Source organism: Rhinopithecus bieti, unplaced genomic scaffold, assembly GCF_001698545.2.
Source record: "Rhinopithecus bieti isolate Rb0 unplaced genomic scaffold, ASM169854v2 scaffold_5216, whole genome shotgun sequence".
NCBI classification, from domain to species: Eukaryota; Metazoa; Chordata; class Mammalia; order Primates; family Cercopithecidae; genus Rhinopithecus; species Rhinopithecus bieti.
The window spans coordinates 479,198-498,249 of NW_016805021.1; the positions used below are offsets into that span (position 1 = coordinate 479,198).

Genomic DNA, 19,052 nt, shown 5'->3' on the forward strand with positions numbered 1-19,052 from the left:
AAGAAAGAAAGAAAGAAAGAAAGAAAGAAAGAAAGAAAGAAAGAAAGAAGAAAAATGGCAAATTTAAAATGGTGGACAAATATCCAGATAACAAATGAAAACGTATTCCTCCCTTTACTTGGTAAAGTCAAAAGATACAAGATACAGTAAAAATATATACTACAATTTTCTTAAAATCTACCTGATTTTCTGCTAAAGAGTAACATTTTTTCTTCTTGAGGACAAAAATTCTAGCATATGCAACACATCTGACATTTTCAAAACAGTCCTGTTTGTTTGCTAATTCTTGGCATAGCTTCTTAAGTATCTACTCATTTTAGTTGTTATATGAGGTGGTAGGGATATAGACCATTAAGATATGTCACCTGCCTCCAAGCCTCTTACAGTCAAACTGATGTGACAGGTAAGTAACCAGATACTGCTGTACAGGGGGATGCATGAATGAAATGAAGCGAGACACAAAAGAGGTGTAATCACAGGTGAGACTGGGTCAGTGAGCCTGTGCTCTGGTAGCAATGGAAGACAGTTCAGAGCAGGGCTGGAGAGAACTGGAGACCATCTCAATAATCAAATGCAGTGAGGATGCTGGGGCATTTGAGAAATGTGTAATACACTTGGCATAACCCTGTGATAGGTTGGATGTGGGAGGTGAGAAGCTAACCTGCAACATCTGAATTCTGTGCCAGTGTTTTCCCTCGACAATTGTTTGATTAAATTTGATTCTTTTTTTTTGTTGTTTTTGAGACAGAATCTCACTCTGTTGCCCAGGCTGGAGTGCAGTTGTGCAATCTCAACTCACTGCAACCTCCGCCTCCCAGGTTCAAGTGATTCTCCTGCCTCAGCCTCCCAAGTAGCTGGAACTACAGGCGCTGCCATCATGCCCAGTTAATTTTTGTATTTTTAGTAGAGACAGGGTTTCACCATGTTGGCCAGGCTGGTCTCAAACACCTGACCTTGAGTGATCCACCTGCCTCGGCCTCCCAAAGTGCTGGGATTACAGGCATGAGCCACCGTGCCTGGCCTAAATATGATTCTTAACATGGTGAACCTAATGAAGTGTATGAGATTTTCAGGAAAAGAGTTTGTACACAATAACTGTACCTCTGACTTTCTCTTCTGTATTCCTGTGTAGCATTTATTTGTCACATTCTGCTGTGATTATTTGTTGATCTATTGGTTTTCCCCAAAGTAGCCAGACTTTGAGCTTGTGGAGGGCAGAGACCTTGTCTTATTCTGATGTTTATCCCACTTGCCTACAATTATACCTGACATGTGGAAGGTCTCAATAAACATCCAAAATTTAAGGCCTTTTTTATATTTCAAAAGTACAAATTGAAAAGAGTGGATTGCATTTTATGCAGGGAGGAGAAAGAAAGAGATGAGAATCACAGTAAATATTAACATTTCTTCTGCATTCAGCTAAAATTCAGCTTTAGATATAAAATATGGAAAAATACTCAGAGTTGAGAGCTCTCTCTGCCAAAACAGTGTTTATGTTTAACATAGTTCACACAGCTGGGCTCCATTTACCTGCCCTCCAAGTGCGCAGTGAAAAGAAGATGCTGTAGATATGGTGACCTATCATTAACTAGAGTTATTTACCTCTAGTTAAACCCCCTCTGATGGACCTTCTTGCACTGCAGAGGAAAGAAAACTAACCACATTGCCAGACTCCTTTGCAGCTAGGATCTGGATAAGAACTAGGATACCCAATCAGATGCACCGGCATGAGTCCGGGAAGGTGGAAGCATAGCAAGCATGGCCATAGTGCAGCATTCCAGTGTCATGTGAGAGGCAGCTGAGGTTGCTGGAGCAGCCTCCTTCTCCCTATATGACAGCTGTGTCCTGAAGCCAGCAGTTTACTAGTGGCTTCTCTTAGTTGTGGCAGAGGGTGCAGCCCCAGGCAGTCAATTCAGTCATGTTTTTCTAGGGTCATTCCTGGAAGCTCAGTGTAAAATTTTTATGTACCCATTTCTCAATATTAAACTCCTTTCTGCTTAGCCGGAGTGGTTTGTACCTCTGCAGCTAAACTGGACATGGAGATAAAGCCAGAATAAGCCCCCTCCCTAGTCATGCCATTCAATGGCGATTGAGAAATCATTCAAGCCATATTTGACCTCCCATGTTTGGTTCCATACTGTTAACAGGACTGTCCTGGGAGGCTCTGTGGGAGGATCCTCACACGTCTGCTTTAATTTCTGGTTGCTTTTATTAGATCCAGGATTGACCTAGGTAAGGACAAAGACTCCTGTAACCAAGATCAAATTAGCTTCCCACTTATTTTTTATTGCCTTTATAGCCTTCCAACCTCCTGGAAAAAGATTGAAGACAATAATATATCAAGTAATATGGCCAAAATGTGTTTGAGATCTCTTTGTTCCTTGGTATCCAAGGAAACTTGCTCCTGATACCTTGGGTGGGTCACTTTGTGTGGGGAGTAAGCAAAGGAGAAATAGCAGATGCCAGACACTAGAACAGAAGCAGTTTCTCTCCAAAATCTGTTCCTCCTCCTTCCGTAGGATTAGCGTTGGAGCTGGACACATGGGCATTCACTGATGATACTTCCTGGCTTCCCTTGCAGCAAGGTAGAGCCATGTGACTAAACTCTCACGCAGGAAATGTAAATGTCAATGAGATGAGTCACTTCTAAGTTGAGCTAAAAACTTTAGGATGAGCCTTGCCACACTTTGTTTCCTCATCGCTTGAGACAGAGTATGAACGTGACTCTGATCAAGTTTCCCCCATGCTGAGGAGGACAGTACCCTAGCGCTGGGTTTGCAAACGCTTTCTGTAAAGGGTCAGATAGTAATTATTTTTAGCCTTGGGGGCCATACAGTCTTGGTGGTAACTACTTGACTCTGCTACTGTAGTGGAAAAGTGGCCGTTAGACAGTATGTAAATCACTGGGCAGGGTTTTACCTAAGACCGTTTTTACAAAAACAGGTGATGTGCCAGATTTAGTCTGTGGGCTGTCATGTGCTGACCCCTGCCACAGGGAATGGCAAAGCATTAAGATGAAAGGACTGTGCACTTTGGTGCACACTCCATAAAAAAGAAGCCCCCCACAAACAGTGGCTTTAAATAAAACTAGTTTCTTTTTCCTCTGTAAGAGGAAAGCCACTGTTTGTGGGGCCTCTTTTTCACAAGGCTTAGTTTCACCCTACACCAAACATGTAGCCCAGTAAGCTGTCTCTGTACCCTGCTTGATGTCTCCCTTGGATTCAGGAACTGAGGGGGTTTATATTGATTTCACAGAACAGATAAGACTAGTTAGAAGAGGCATCTGAGGCTTTTCTCCCTGATCCAGTCATTGCTTTGTGTCCGGCTATGGGCAGGCCTGAAATGAACTGGCCTATTATCAGTAAAAGGTTGTATCTTTCACTAATGCCGCCTAGAAAAGAGGCATCAGGATTGCTGTGGGGGATTGGGGGGATGGTTTGCAGTGGTCAGGGAAAGCATCTCTGAAAAGGTGACACTTGACCAAATACCTGAAGGCAGTGAGGGGATGACCCTGCAGGCACCTGGGGAGATGTGGTTTAGACCAAGTGACATGTGAAAAGTTCTCTTATGCCCTTCGCAGGGTGTGTGATGGGGGTGTGGCTCACTTCTTCAGCTCCCCGCAGCTTAAACCCCTAGGCGGAGCATGCAGGTACCCCACCGCAGCGTCTAGGGGTGAATGTTTACAGCCCCCGAAGCCCCAGTGGGCATGTGTTACAGTGTGCTCTTTCAGCTTAGCTGTCCACTGGCAGCTTGTGTTAATCAGTTCAATTAGACCCTCTGCCTTATTGAAAGGACAGAGGACTTTCTGTATCCCAGGGTTCTTGCCAATGTACTGGAAAAACTGGATCACACATGGGCTTGGAGAATTAGTGCAAGGTTTTATTGTGTAGTGGAAGAAGCTCTCAGCAGATGGATGGGGAGCCAGAAGCGGGATGGAGTGGGAATGTGGGCTTCCCCTGGAGTCGGGCCGCTCAGCAGCTGGGCTCTCCTCTAACCACCCCGGCCTCCGCGTCGTCTGTGTCATTCTGCCGCTGATGGCCTGCCGAAGTCTGTGTGTTCTGCCGGTGTGTTTCTTTCAACGTCCAGTTGCTTGTGTTTGTGTTTGCTAGGGTCTTCAGGTTTTTACAGGCACAGGATGGAGGTGTGGTGGGCCAGGGTGGTCGTGGAAAATGCAACATTTAGGCGCAAAAACAGGAGTGCCTATCCTCAACAGGGTCTGTGGGCAGAGGCCGGAGGCCTTCCTTTATCAAAAGGAAACTGCATCCCATGGCTAACTGCTCTGAATGGAACCTTTTAAATAAGTTATGAGTGGGCTAAATAGAAAGGTGGTAAAATAGAAGGAAAAGAGAGTAGGAATTTAGAAGCTAGTCTGATTTTTTACTTCCTTGTCTCTGTGATCTTGAGCAAGTCAACCATTCTGGGCCTCAGTTTCCTCATCTATACCTGAGAATAAAAACCGTCTGTCCTGCCTCACCGGCAGAGTTGCTGGGAGTGCCATATGATAACACACGTGTGAACACACTGCATGATTACGAAGCGTTGTGTCCACTACAGTTCTGTTCAGTGACTGACACGAAGAAAAGGTTTATTTTTCTCACCTAATAAGAGGTCCAGGGGTAGCAGCCCATGGCTGCTGCACCCATCCAAGGATGTCTTAAGAAATCTGCCTCATATGGCTGTCAGATGACTGCTGTACTCCCAGGCATTATGTTGGCATTCCAGCCAGGAAGGAGGAAAATAGACAAGAAGGAAGGGAGTGGGCGTCTATGTCAGGAAAGCAAAACTTTTCCATAAATCCTCCACCAGCTTCCATATGTGTCTCACTGGCCAGCACTGTGTCACAGGGCTGCTCCCAGAGGCAAGGGAGCCTGGGAATTTTTTGAAAGTTGGGGGCATTGTCCCCCCACACACAAGAAAAGGGGAGAGAATGCACACTAGTTAGACAACTAGCCGTGTTGCCACAAACGCGTTGAAAAGCCAAAATAACTATCATGGAATCAGCACTATAATTTGACTCAGATTAAATGTTATTTAAGAAGAAATAGTCTCAGCCCTTTCATTGTACAAAATAGGTACCTGGATTGGCCAAGAAACATAGTATGCTCGATCTTTCTGAAATATTATTAAGCACATTTTAACAAAACTGCAGCTCTAAGAACATAATACATCTTCACCTAAAATTAGAAATTGCTTTTAGAAAAAAAAAAAAGGTAGAGCAGAGCTTAGGTGCTGTTTTTCTCTTCTTCAGGGGATTTTGGAACGCCTGGAGAGTGGGGAGGTTGTGATTGGAGATGGCAGCTTTCTCATTAGTCTGGAGAAGAGAGGCTATGTGAAGGCTGGGCTCTGGACTCCAGAGGCAGTGATAGAACACCCAGACGCAGGTTGGTGCCCACATCCCCAAGAGTGTCTGTCTCAGTGGTATTTTATTTAAATCTGATTGAGAGAAGATCAAGAAAAAAATAACAACTGTTTCAAAGGGGTGTTTTGCTTGCTAAAATGGCCAAGATGTCGAGACAATGGCAGTATGAAGGCGGAAGTATATGCAAGAAAGTGACCTCTCTCTTCCTTTTGCTCTCTCTCATACACACACCTACAGACATCACACACCCACACATCCACACGCCCACACACACTCCCACACACACACACCCCCACACACTCACACCCCTAACCCTACATCCACATATACACACCCACACAACACATATACACCCCATATACACACCCACACACCACAAACACACGTACACACCCACACAACACACACACACTCACATACCCACACACACTCTCATACACACACACACTCACATACACACACACATCTGCATCTTAATGTATAGGCAGTGCTAAAATAGACATCTTAATGTTTGTTCCATGAATATTTACCTTGTAGATACACAGAGTTTCCTTAAAACAGCAAAGCTGTTCCTGCTTCTGATTCACCCTGCTGACAATGTGCATGGTTAATGTAACAGTGTGTATGGTGAGGGTGATTAATGGCAGTCACAGTGTAACAGAGCACAGACAGCCAGGTCCCGGGGTTGGGAGGGCAAGGAAGTCAACACAGTTTTATATCATCCTCCTGGCTGGAAAAAAAAAAGAGCTAGAGGTAAAGAACTGTGATGGGATTAGATAGTTACCTGAAATTAGAACTTTAATTCTCTTCTGACTCTTTTTTGTGTGTGTTTGTTCTCCTAAATTAAAGTGGGAAAATAAAGCCAAAGAATGAAATGGGTGAAAGAGAACACTAGCTGAGATTGGAACTTTTGATTCGCTCTGATTTTATGTATATTTGCACAGCGTATCAGATAAACCTAGGATCCTGTCTTGGTTCTTCCACTGACAAGCTGTGTGACCTTGGACAAGTCACTTGACCTCTCCAAGGATCCATATCTTCATCTGTTTCACGAGGGCACAACACGGGCTAGGTGTGAGGACTCATGAGTTAACCTGTGTGAAGTGCCCTGCGTATCATCAGCACGATGGCCATTACGATTGGTGCGTCGGACACCCAGAGTTCTGTGGTAGAGCAGGACCAAGTTTTGTCCCTTTTGTGCTTAACAGGATGTTTTCATCTGGCCCAAGAAGAACTTGTTCTTAATGTTAAAAGACCTTTTTGCTAAACTGGGAAGAAAGTGCTGGAATAACAAGAGTAAGGATACGGGAGGAGGGGCGAAAGTGGTGAAGGAGAGGAAGGAATGACTTTTGGATAGCCAGGGAAAACTTCCAGACTGCTGTCTGATGTTCCCCAGCTGCTTGCTGCTGACTCTGATATGGGTGCCACCCACATGCATTCTGCTTTCTATGAGAAGCCCCTCACTTTACTTTGAGGGCTGCCAATGCTGACTATAGTAGACCAGCTATGTCCTTCACAACACAGGTATAGAATAAACCTCTCTGGACTAAGAGACCAACGGATAATTGGCCAATCTGGTCTTAATCTCTTAAAGTGACTGCACCGAGTCATTGAGGCCCATCACCAGAACAATACAAGGCTACTCTAAACAGTACATCCTGCCTATGAATTCTACTGACCTTAATCTATATCTTTTTATCACTACTAGGTTTGAACTGAGGTATGATTGAAAGAGATGGGAGTCAGTGAAAATGATAGCTTCTGTAATATTTCTTTGTTCATTTATTTCAATGTTTAAAACCCAACTACTTTGTAGTTCGTCAACTTCACATGGAATTCTTGAGAGCAGGATCAAATGTCATGCAGACTTTCACCTTTTCTGCCAGTGAGGACAATATGGAAAGCAAGGTAAACGGCAATGGCTGGGTGCGGGGAGGGAGTCATCTATTAAAAAATAACCTCGGCCGGGCGCGGTGGCTCAAGCCTGTAATCCCAGCACTTTGGGAGGCCGAGACGGGCGGATCACGAGGTCAGGAGATCGAGACCATCCTGGCTAATACAGTGAAACCCTGTCTCTACTTAAAATACAAAAAACTAGCCGGGCGACGAGGCGGGCACCTGTAGTCCCAGCTACTCGGGAGGCTGAGGCAGGAGAATGGCGTAAACCCGGGAGGCGGAGCTTGCAGTGAGCTGAGATCTGGCCACTGCACTCCAGCCTGGGTGGCAGAGCAAGACTCCGTCTATAACCTCTACATGGGAAGCTACGGCATTGACGATGTGTTACTATACTTTATTACAAAAGTTCCATATAAGTATCTATGTATTGTCACATAAAGATATATACTAACTAGGCTGGGCATAGTGGCTTACACCTGTAATTCCAGCACTTTGAGAGGCCGAGGTGGACAGACCACTTGAGCCCAGGAGTTCCAGATCAGCCTGGACAACATGGTGAAACCCCATCTCTACTAAAAATGCAAAAATTAGCTGGGCGCGGTGGCAGGTGCCAGTAATCCCAGCTACGCGGGAGGCTGAGGCATGAGAATGGCTTGAACCTGGGAGATGGAGGTTGCAGTGAGCCAAGATCACACCACTGCACTCCAGCCTGGGTGACAGAGCAAGACTCCATCTCAGAAAAAAAAAAAAGAAGTTAATATATACTAAATGAATTAGCTTTCTCTCCCCATTTAGGTAGAGGAGGGGTCAGGACTAGGGGTGAAATAAACCATTGGAAGGGCATGGCTGTCTTCTTGTGTTATTTTTTAGAGAGAAAGCACTTCATAGATGCTCTTTTTACCTTCTCATTTCATTTTTCTCTTCTGGAGACATGGAGGCCCTAAAAAACACGACACTGGTGTAGAAATGAGAAAAAATGGGTTTAATATCCAGCATTGCCACCTATTGGTTGCGGCTTTGTGTAAGACACCTACCTGCATTGAGCATTGGTTTTCTCTCTGCAAAATGGAGGTAACGGTAGTACTTAAGTTCATAGACCTGTTGAGAAGAGTAAGTAAGATCAAAGATGTGGACGTATTGTGAAATATTCTGCAAATGTAAAATGTTAACACGTGTAAATATTAATGCCCATTAATTCATTCAACCAACCAACATGTACTGAGTATCTGTTATAGTCCATTCTCTATGTTAGATTCAAAGATGATACAAAGGCATAGACCCTATCTGGAGGCTCAAGGTCAAGTATGGGAGGCAAACAAATAGTTATTAAAATCCAATGTGGTAAGTACAGTAATGGAAATATAAGGTCATGGTAACAGAGGAGACTGTACCCAACTCTGCTGGTCTTCTCTGCTTGCATTGAAAAGAGTGGCTTATATGCATCTTACTTGTTTATTGTTCCTTTGGTTATCTTTTATATTTTACCTTCAAACTGCTAGGCTCACCATCTGAACTCTTGTTCTCTGACCTCAGTGGGAAGATGTGAATGCTGCTGCCTATGACCTCGCCAGGGAAGTGGCTGGCAAAGGTGATGCTTTGGTTGCAGGGGGGATCTGCCAGACATCAATATACAAATACCACAAAGAAGAAGCTAGAATTAAAAAACTTTTCGACAACAGCTAGAAGTTTTGCCTGGAAAATGTGGACTTCTTGATTGCAGAGGTGAGGCTAGTATTACAGGAAAAGGATTGAGCCTATTTTGCAAGCATAACTGCAGAGTCTTCACATTCTATGAGGGTACTGGACAGTCTTATGCCCTCATTTCTTCCATGTGGGTGGTCAAAGGTTTATTTAAATGCATGGCAGTCAAGGTCTACATTCCCTCATTGGTATGTTAGGTTCTCTTGGAGCCAAAGGACAGACCCAGGAGAGGCCTGACCATAGCCTTTGATCTTCTAAGGTCTGGGTGGCTGCAGAAGCTGACTCGGGGGACTCTACAACCTAGAAGGAAGCATAGGGCACAGTGCATCCGGGAGCACCCTCTCCAGAGGGAGAAGCCAGGCAGGAGGGCACTGCATGTGTGGGCTGGGGACTGAGACAGCAAGGCCTAGAAGGTGGTGGCTGTCCAGGCTTGTCCAGGCCCCACCAATAATGCTCAGCACCCAGTAGTTTCCATAGCCTTCTCCATGCATGTCTTGCTCTTCTAGCCTCTCTGCTTTCGCTCAAGCTATGACATGTGAGTTACATTTTGAAGAAAGGATCAGTAAGTATTGGTCATTGATTGGACATGAAGGCCCAGAACATTCTCTTTCCTCCACTTCCAAAAAGAAAGTCCTCATTCCCCATTTCCCAACGTAACTGCTACTGCCTGGAGTCATGCCTTCAACCCACGACTTTACTCCAAACAAGAGAATATCCCCTGGCCAGGCACAGTGGCTCACACCTGTAATTCCAGGACTTTGGGATGCCAAGGCAGGTGGATGGCATGAGGTCAGGAATTCAAGACTAGCCTGGCCAACATGGTGAAAGCCCATCCCTACTAAAAATACAAAAATTAGCTGGGCATGGTGGTAGGAGCCTGTAGTCCCAACTACTCAGGAAGCTGAGGCAGGAGAATGGCTTGAACCCATGAGGCGGAGGTTGCAGTGAGCCAAGATAGCGTGCCACTGCACTCCAGCCTGGGTGACAGAGTGAGACTCTGTCTCAACAGAGAGAGAGAGAGAGAGAGAGAGAGAGAGAGAGAGAGAGAGAAAATAGCCCCCACCATTATTCCTCCTGGTCGCCCCACTGAACTCTGCTGAAAACTTTGCCTCATCAACCTGCCCACGCCTGGCCAACCCCACTGGGAACAGACATCTGCAGGGACAAGCACAAACTCCACCCTCTGTGCTTTCCAGATGGATGATGACACCACTCTGTTTGTTTAAGAACCCATCTTTTGATTCTCTCTGTCATTGCTCACACTGCTTCTGCAGAATTTGTTTCTAACTCAAGAGGGAAGAAACGGGAAGATTTCTGGCTTTTCTTTAGTTGCCTTAAGGTCAGCTTTTCAGCTGTGGCACTGAAGGGGGTTCCTGGGAAGCACCCCAGAAAATGACACAGGTTTACCAGACAAGATGTCCTGTCTGCCACTAGCAAAGAAAGGGAGTAGCTATCTCTCCCAAGCTGTGCCTCAATCTCCTCATCCAGGGAAATAGTATTTCCCTTCCTACTTTATGGAGTACTTATGAATATCTAAGTAGAAGCGAATATAAAAGCTCTTTGAAGTATGTAACACATAATAAGCTACTCATTGTTTCAGAGATTACCCCAGTTTTATAAGAGATGAATCTAAAATTTTTTAGCGAAACTTTTCCTCCTTCAAAATTATGATTTTAAATACTCAGTTACTTTGAAAATCTCTGGGTGTGTTTTCTTCTTTTTTACTCATAGGCATCATCTCACTGAATCAAGGATCCCTGAATGAAAAACTATAAGTTATTGTTACAGGAATGAAAATATTTACTTGGAAAGGTATTCTTTAATCAGTCTTATAGACACACATTCCTTAGCAAGTTTTATTGTATATGTTTATATTCTATTTGGTAATTTTTATAACTGTCTTGCTATATTTACCTTTACCATTCAAAATCTGCTTTATGTTTGGACCAAGGGGACAAGTGACATTTCTCTTAGTATTTTGAGCATGTTGAAGAAGCTGTGTGGGCTGCGGAAGTCTTAAAAGAAAACGATAGACCCGTGGCAGTTACCATGTGCATAGGCCCAGAGGGAGACATGCATGATACAACCCCCGGAGAATGTGCCATGAGGCTGGTGAAGGCAGGTAATTTGGACCCATACAGTGATACACAGCTCAGTTGTTGCTTATGAAATTTAACAAAGTGTGCTTGATACTGTGAGAGCAGTTTGGAAATAATAGAATTAACTCCAATCAGTTTTCTTATCTGTAAATTGTGGGAGGTGGAGGGGGATAGCTAACCTCTAAGGTACCTTCCAACTATTAAGAAAAAAAAATAAACAAATAAATAAGTAATAAAATGTAAGTGTTATTTCTTTGCACAGGGGCTTCCATCGTTGGCGTGAACTGCTGCTTTGGGCCCGAGACCAGCTTGAAGACGATGGAGCTCATGAAGGAGGGTCTTGAGCGGGCAGGGCTGAAAGCGCACCTCATGGTGCAGCCCCTGGGGTTCCACACGCCCGACTGTGGCAAAGAGGGGTTTGTGGACCTCCCAGAATATCCCTTTGGTAAGCTCAGGTGCCTAGTAGAGGTCTTTGATTTCTCGTTGTGACAAAATCCAAATGGCTATAATAAATTGTGGCTCAGTTTTACAATAAGAAACTGCATATGACAAAACATTCAGTGTTAACCAAAAATGAGCTACCAGAAGAATGCATCATCTAAAGTTTACAATTTTTTTTATCGGAAAAACTGCTCATTAGAGCATCCATCCTTTGAAAATGAGAACAACAACAGAAATGCTGTTAACTATTGTGATACAGGACTGGAGTCCAGAGTTGCCACCAGATGGGATATTCAAAAATATGCCAGAGAGGCCTACAACCTGGGGGTCAGGTACATTGGCGGGTGCTGTGGATTTGAGCCCTACCACATCAGGGCAATTGCAGAGGAGCTGGCCCCAGAAAGGGGCTTTTTGCCACCAGCTTCAGAAAAACATGGCAGCTGGGCAAGTGGTTTGGACATGCACACCAAACCCTGGGTTAGAGCAAGGTAAGCATTTTTTGTTTTTTTTTTTGTTTGTTTGTTTTGTTTTTTTGTTTTTTGTTTTTTTTTTTTTTTTGAGACGGAGTCTTGCTCTGTCACCCAGGCTGGAGCGCAATGGCCTAATCTCAGCTCACTGCAACCTCCGCTTCCCGGGTTCACGCCATTCTCCGGCCTCAGCCTCCTGAGTAGCTGGGACTACAGGCGCCCGCCACCTCGCCCGGCTAATTTTTTGTCTTTTAGTAGAGACGGGGTTTCACCGTGTTAGCCAGGATGGTCTCGATCTCCTGACCTCGTGATCCGCCCGTCTCGGCCTCCCAAAGTGCTGGGATTACAGGCTTGAGCCACCGCGCCCGGCTAAGCATTTTTAAATTAACATTCTTATTATTTTCCTTTAATCTAATTTTGTTTATTGTTGTAAATGTTATGCATGCATATGGCAAAAAGTATAGAAATGTATAAAGTGAAAAGTAAATATTATCCCCTTCCTGACACCAGTCCCATTTCCAAAATTGTCTTCAGTCCATTTGGGCTGTTAGAACAATACCATAAACTGGGTGGCTTATACAAAACAGAAATTTCTTTCTCAGCTCTAGAGGCTGCAAAGTCCAAGATCAAGGTGTCGGCAGATTCAGTGTCTGGTGAAGGCCTTATAGATAGTAAAGGTCGTCTCTAAGGAAGCAGGCATTCCTTACAGATGATACCTTCTTGCTGTGTTCTTACATGGTAGATGGGGCACCACAGCTCCCTGGGGTCTCTTTTCTTTTTTTTCTTTTTTTTTGTTTTTAAGACAGCATCTGGCTCTGTTGCCCAGGCTGCAGTGCAATGGCGCAATCTTGGTTCACTGCAACCTCTGCCTCCCAGCTTCAAGTAATTCTCCTGCCTCAGCATCCTGAGTAGCTGGGATTACAGGCGCCCACCACCACACCCGATTAATTTTTGTATTTTAGTAGGGACGGGGTTCCACCATGTTACCCAGGCTGGTCTTGAACTCCTGACCTCGTGATCCGCCTGCCTCGGCCTCCCAAAGTGCTGGGATTAGAGTGGGGCCTCTACTAGTCCCATTCATCAGGGCTCCACCCTCATGACCCAATCACCTCCCAGTGGCTCCACCTCCTAATATCATCACATTGGTGAGTAGGTTTCAACATATGCATTGTGGGGGACATGGATGATCAGACCAGGGCACAGAGGAAACCTGTTTGTCATTTGTAGTTTGAAATCTTGTACCTCTATTTCTTTCGTCATCAGTTTTAAGTGGTTATTATTGATAACCCTTTATGAAAGCTGAGGGATTTAAATCACACAGTCTTCCCCTTTCCCCATTCTCCTTTTTCCAGTTTTGATTCGTTACACTTTTATTTCTTCTGTTGGATATCATCTTTTTAAGTTAAAATTATATATTTAATCACCTGTTTCTTAGTTCATCACTATAAGGCAGGAATCTCTTGACTCCACTCTCTGTAAAATAAGAATAGATTGCCTTCTGCTTCTTTCCACTTTCTCTCTCTCATCTACCCCTTGGTGTCTTTAAGTTTTACCATACTTTACTATCATCAAGGTTTATAACCATTTTGTTCTATTCTATAGTTATAATTGTCTTTCAAGCATTCTCTGTAGGTTGATCCTAAAAATATAAAATCAATGAATAACATTTACAATATTATTATAATTTTTACATTAAACAAGCAAGACTCATGAAACATAATTAGAACTCACTTTTATTTTTGTCTCCCTCTATCCCTTTAAACCTACTCAATGAATTCCTTCCTTTGTTCCTATTTGAAAATACTGACATGCTCTAGAACTTCTCTGGGTGCTCTTAGGCAATGAAAAGTTCCATAATCACTTTATTTCACAGATAGTCTCAGTTCAGTAATTAAAAGTGTTTAGGACTGGGCACAGTGACTCACACCTGTAATCCTAGCACTTTGGGTGGATCACCTGAGCTCAGCAGTTCAAGACCAGCCTGGCCAACATGGCAAAACCTCATCTCTACTAAAAATACAAAAGTTAGCCTGGCGTGGTGGCAGGAGCCTATAATCCCAGCTACTCGGGAGGCTGAGGCAGGAGAATCGCTTGAATCCAGTGGGGTGGAGGTTGCAGTGAGCCAAGATTGCACCACTTCACTCCAGCCCGGGGAATAGAGCGAAACTCCACCTCAAAATGAACAAACAAAAAAAACCCCAAAATAAAAAATAAACAAAATGTTCAGGTTCATGGCAAATCAAAACTTAGAGCATGTTTGAAACTTGAAGCTTCTCCCTTTGTCCAACAACAGCCTTCCACAGACAGGAAACCAGGAGAGGCCAACGTGCTGCTTCTCTTTCTCTGTCTTATGCTCCCAACCCTCCCTTCCCATCTGCTACCCGTGGTTTCTGGCCTCCTCAGATTCAAAGCAAGAAGAGAGAGGATGGGCGAAGGAGTAAGACTGTTGTTGCTTGCCTGGCACTCTGATAGGAAGCCGGCGTGCTTTGAGCCTGGCAGATCTTTGTGAGCACGCTCATGGGTCTTCAGAGGCTTCCACTGGAAACTTTTGTCTGTAATTCTCATGCCACACGCATTTTTCTGACTGTGACTTCCACCTCAGACAGTGGCTTTTTCAACCAGGTCACTCCAGATATACTCTGATCTGGGGGTCCCATTGTCCTTCCTGGTGATTCTCTTGGGCCAGATTTTAGATAGCTCAGGCTGGCTCTCTTGCTCTCATTAGACTCAAAACAGCTTTCACCCTTCCTTTCTACAGACAAGCCCTGAGAGTGTGGTCTGACCCCAATTTAACAGCACCCCTTTTGCCCACAAGCAAGGTAGCTGGCCCATTGTTCTCCTGTGGTCTAGATTTTCCAGGGGAGAGTCAGGTGAGTCATCTGGCTGGTTTGTGGCCACCTCCTTTAAACTTCTGCTCAGTGTCTGTCTTGCAACTCCCCTTGATACCTAAAATCCGTCATGCCTTGGTGTTTCCAGTCAAACTTCCAATCTAATACTCTGTTGCAGGAATAATAGAAAATTGTTGCATTTAGAAAAACATTCACTGTAGAACAAAGTAGTGTTCTGCAGTGTTCTGTGTTCCTTTATCCATGGGACCATGGATAAAGAGAAATAATCCTATTTACAAAACTTAAGCTACCTGTTGGAGAATGTTCCAAGCATCAAGGTCAAATGAATTTTCTTCTCTTAAATTCCCACGGATATATTGTCCAAATCCATGCCATATTTCAATTGGCTTCATACTTGGTCTGACTTTCTTTGTATAGCTTTTGATTTTCAAGAGATTTCTGATTAACTTCCTTTTTCATTGTTGAAAGAAAAATAACAGGGCTTCACTTCCCCTGAGGTCTTACAATTACTGTTCTGTTATGGATCATTGTATTTCACACACACACTCTCATACTCTTTCTCTCTCCTCTGTCTCTCCATATAGATAATCTTTTGTGTATGTATGTGTATATATATATACATATGTATGTATATCTGTTGATATAATTCCATCTCCCTTCCATCTTCTAGAACTAGTCTCAATCTCTGCTGTCTTCTCTTTGTTCAGTACTCTTATGTACTTCACCCATTTTGTGCTTATTTATTCATTTCAGTGGGATTGAAAGTCTTCATTTTTGGACTGGAAAAACTTGCCTAATGCAAATTTACTTAGGTTGTAAAAGTAGGCAAGAATAATTTAGCCGAAACTTTCTTCTAGAGGATATGGATATTTACCAGAGAAGATGGTTTGTATATGTGTCATACTTTTTAAAAAGTACTAAATATAAATATAATTAAAAGGTGAGGAAAACATACTTTACTGATGATTAAAATAGTTTAAATAGGTGAGAAGTTTATTTAATTATCATCTGCTAGGAATCCTTAAAATTCATTAGCTATTAGAATTAAAACATTATTCTATAGACCAAAGCAAGAAGACACCCTTTGTACCCTGACTCCCAAACCTACTGATATTCACAGAAATTTATGACTACACAATAAACACTAGATTTCTGACATCTTATCACCCAAAAATATTGATTTACTCATTGTTTTGTAAGTGAAGTAGAAAAAATGATAAAAATATATTTATCAGAAAGGGCTGTGACCAGGGACCTTGTACTCTTCTTTCTTTGTCTAACAACAAGAAACAAATATTGGTTAAGTAATTTGTATTATTTTCTTAGTTACTTTTTGGAGAATTATACTTTGACTCATTACATTAAAAACTGTTCTCATATTCTTCTCATTACACTAAAATATTGATAGAGTTAGAAGGACTCTGTTAGAAATTTCAGAATAAATATAATTCATAAAAGTATATGAAATTTAAGGCTGGGCATGGTGGCTTATGCCTGGAATCCCAGCACTTTGGGAGGCCAAGGCAGACGGATCACTGGAGCTCAGGAGTTTGAGACTAGCCTGGGCATCATGGGGAGACCCTGTCTCTACTAAAAATACAAAAATTAGCCTGGTATGGTGGTGCACACCGGTAGTCCCAGCTACCTATGGGGCTGAGGCAGAAGAATTGCTTGAATCCAGGAGGTCTAGGCTGCAGTGAGCCAAGATTGCGCCACTGCACTCCAACCTGGGCAACAGAGCAATACCCTGTCTCAAAAAAAAAAGTATGTGAAATTGAAATACCTTGTCTTTTTCTGAAAGGTGGTATGAAACCTAATGATTGTTATTGAAATGTGAGAAAAGCCCCTGGCATTAATGGATATGGACATAGTTTTCTGTCTGTATGTTATAACAAAAGTTCTGCTTTAGCCTGATTATCTGCCAAGTTTTGACTCGGGTGTGTGTGTGTGTGTGTATGATTATGTACATATACATACACATATACATATATGACATATTGGACTTACAGGCAAGACTTTTAATTAATTAATTATGTATACATTAAAACACAGGGCTCGAAGGGACTATTGGGAGAATCTGCTGCCAGCTTCAGGCAGACCTTTCTGTCCTTCGCTGTCAAAGCCAGACGTCTAAGGAGTAGTGAAAGAAAACCCTGAAATAGCAGAACAGAAAAAAGTTGCCCTCAAGCCCGACCTGGAACCCTTCTCGCCTTCATCCTCACCATGCCCTGCTATCTCCAGCTGCTGAGCAGCTGAGGTTCTGCAGCCCCTTCCCTTCCAGTCCACAAGCGCGTACATATTGAGCTCCTGCTGTGGTTAAGCACTGCAACAGACGCTACCAGAGATGCAGAGAAGCGAGAGGCACCTTGTCCTCCAAGAACTTACTGGCCAATAATGCTGCAGTGCATTCCTTTGAAGATCATCAGGAATAGCCAAACTTGTCTTTGAGGGTGAATTTGACAGTTTAAAATAATCAGAAGTCACTGAGACCCAAAGCTAGTGAATAATTCAAGTGACTAAGTTAGGTACTTGAGGATGATAGAGCAACACTAAACTAAAGCAATGAGTCTGCTTTTCTTTAATGATTTATATGATAACTCCAAAGGCAATCCCAAAAGAAAAGATGTAAAGAATTGTTTTTTTGTTTTTTTGTTTTTTTTTTGAGGCGGAGTCTCACTCTGTCGCCTGGACTGGAGTGCAGTGGCCGGATCTCAGCTCACTGCAAGCTCCGCCTCCCGGGTTTACGCCATTCTCCTGCCTCAGCCTCCCGAGTAGCTGGGACTACAGGCGCCCGCCACCTCGCCCGGCTAGTTTTTTTGTATTTTCAGTAGAGACGGGGTTTCACCGTGTTAGCCAGGATGGTCTCGATCTCCTGACCTCGTGATCCGCCCATCTCGGCCTCCCAAAGTGTAAAGAATGTTTTGAGCAATGGTAGGATTATTGAAATAAATGTATAACTATCCAAAGTGATTACTTTCAAAGATGATTTTTACTTAACGATATTAGGTCCGGCCAGGTGAAGTGACTCACATCTGTAATCTCAGCACTTTGGGAGGCCAAGGTGGGTGGATCACCTGAGGTCAAGAATGCAAGACCAGCCTGACCAATATGGTGAAACCCTGTCTCTACAAAAATACAAAAATTAGCCGGGCATAATGGCAGGTGCCTGTAATCCCAGCTACTCGGGAGGCTGAAGCAGGAGAATCGCTTGAACCTGTGAGGCAGAGGTTGCAGTGAGCCGATATCAGGCCATCGCACTTCAGCCTGGGTGACAGTGAGACTCCATCTCAAAAACAAAAAAAAAAAGATATTAGGTCCTAGAATTTTTAAAATATGTCTTCATAATCTCAGGTAGCTAGGTTATAAACTATTTAAAGACAAGATCACATGATAAGCTTCTCATAATTCTCCTTACTGAGCATTGTGTTAGACATACTAATAGGTGCACAGTGAAATACTTACTGTTGATTGTTTAAAAATAAGTCAAAATAAACAGTTTTAGAAAACCTTTTCAAAAGTCAGAGTTCAGGCCATGGGCAGGGGCTCATGCCTATAATCCCAGCACTTTGGGAGGCCAGGGTGAGCAGATCACTTGAGGTCAAGAGTTCAAGACCAGCCTGGCCAACATGGCAAAACTCCATCTCTACTAAATAAAACACAAAAATTATCCAGGCATGATGGTGCATGCCTGTAATCCCAGCTACTTGGAGGTTGGGGCATGAGAATTGCTTGAACCTGGGAGGTGGAGGTTGCAGTGAGCTGAAATCACCCCACTGCACTCCAGCCTGGGAGACAGAGTTCAAATCTATTTTGGTCTAATGTTTTCTTATGTTTGTTTTATTTCATGTGTGCCAGTTTCTCTTTTTTTCACAACAATTTATCAATTTGTGGCAATAAAATTAAAAGTGATTTACCTTTTGTAGTGTTTGAATGTCAAAAATGTCATGAACATTCTTTGGAATAATACTAGCAAATATTTATTACTCACTATGTCCCAGGCTTTGTTCTAAATATGACCTCATATACATATACCCCCAACAGGGATTCAAAATTAGATAGTGTTTAACACAGTAGTTTACAGGTAAGGAAACTGAAGTCTAATGAGGCTAGGTAATTTGCCTGAGGTCACACAATTAGTAAATGTGAAATTAGTAAGTTTGCATTTGAACCTTTGGGGCTGGCTCTAGAATCCATGCCCTTAGCTACTGCACTACACGGCATCTGTCATGCACACAGCTGC

General features: G+C 43.3%; 1 protein-coding gene across 1 annotated transcript in view; it reads left to right on the top strand.

Annotated features, from left to right (window-relative positions):
* BHMT2 (betaine--homocysteine S-methyltransferase 2) overlaps positions 1–17,498 on the top strand; it is a 20,557-nt gene extending 3,059 nt beyond the window's left edge. Inside the window, 7 exon segments of the mRNA XM_017870904.1 lie at positions 5,249–5,381; positions 7,176–7,267; positions 8,789–8,977; positions 10,931–11,078; positions 11,318–11,500; positions 11,756–11,984; positions 16,865–17,498. Of these exon segments, the coding sequence (XP_017726393.1) occupies positions 5,249–5,381; positions 7,176–7,267; positions 8,789–8,977; positions 10,931–11,078; positions 11,318–11,500; positions 11,756–11,984; positions 16,865–16,946 (1,056 nt within the window). The 3' untranslated portion in view covers positions 16,947–17,498.
* Positions 17,499–19,052: the final 1,554 nt, after the last annotated feature.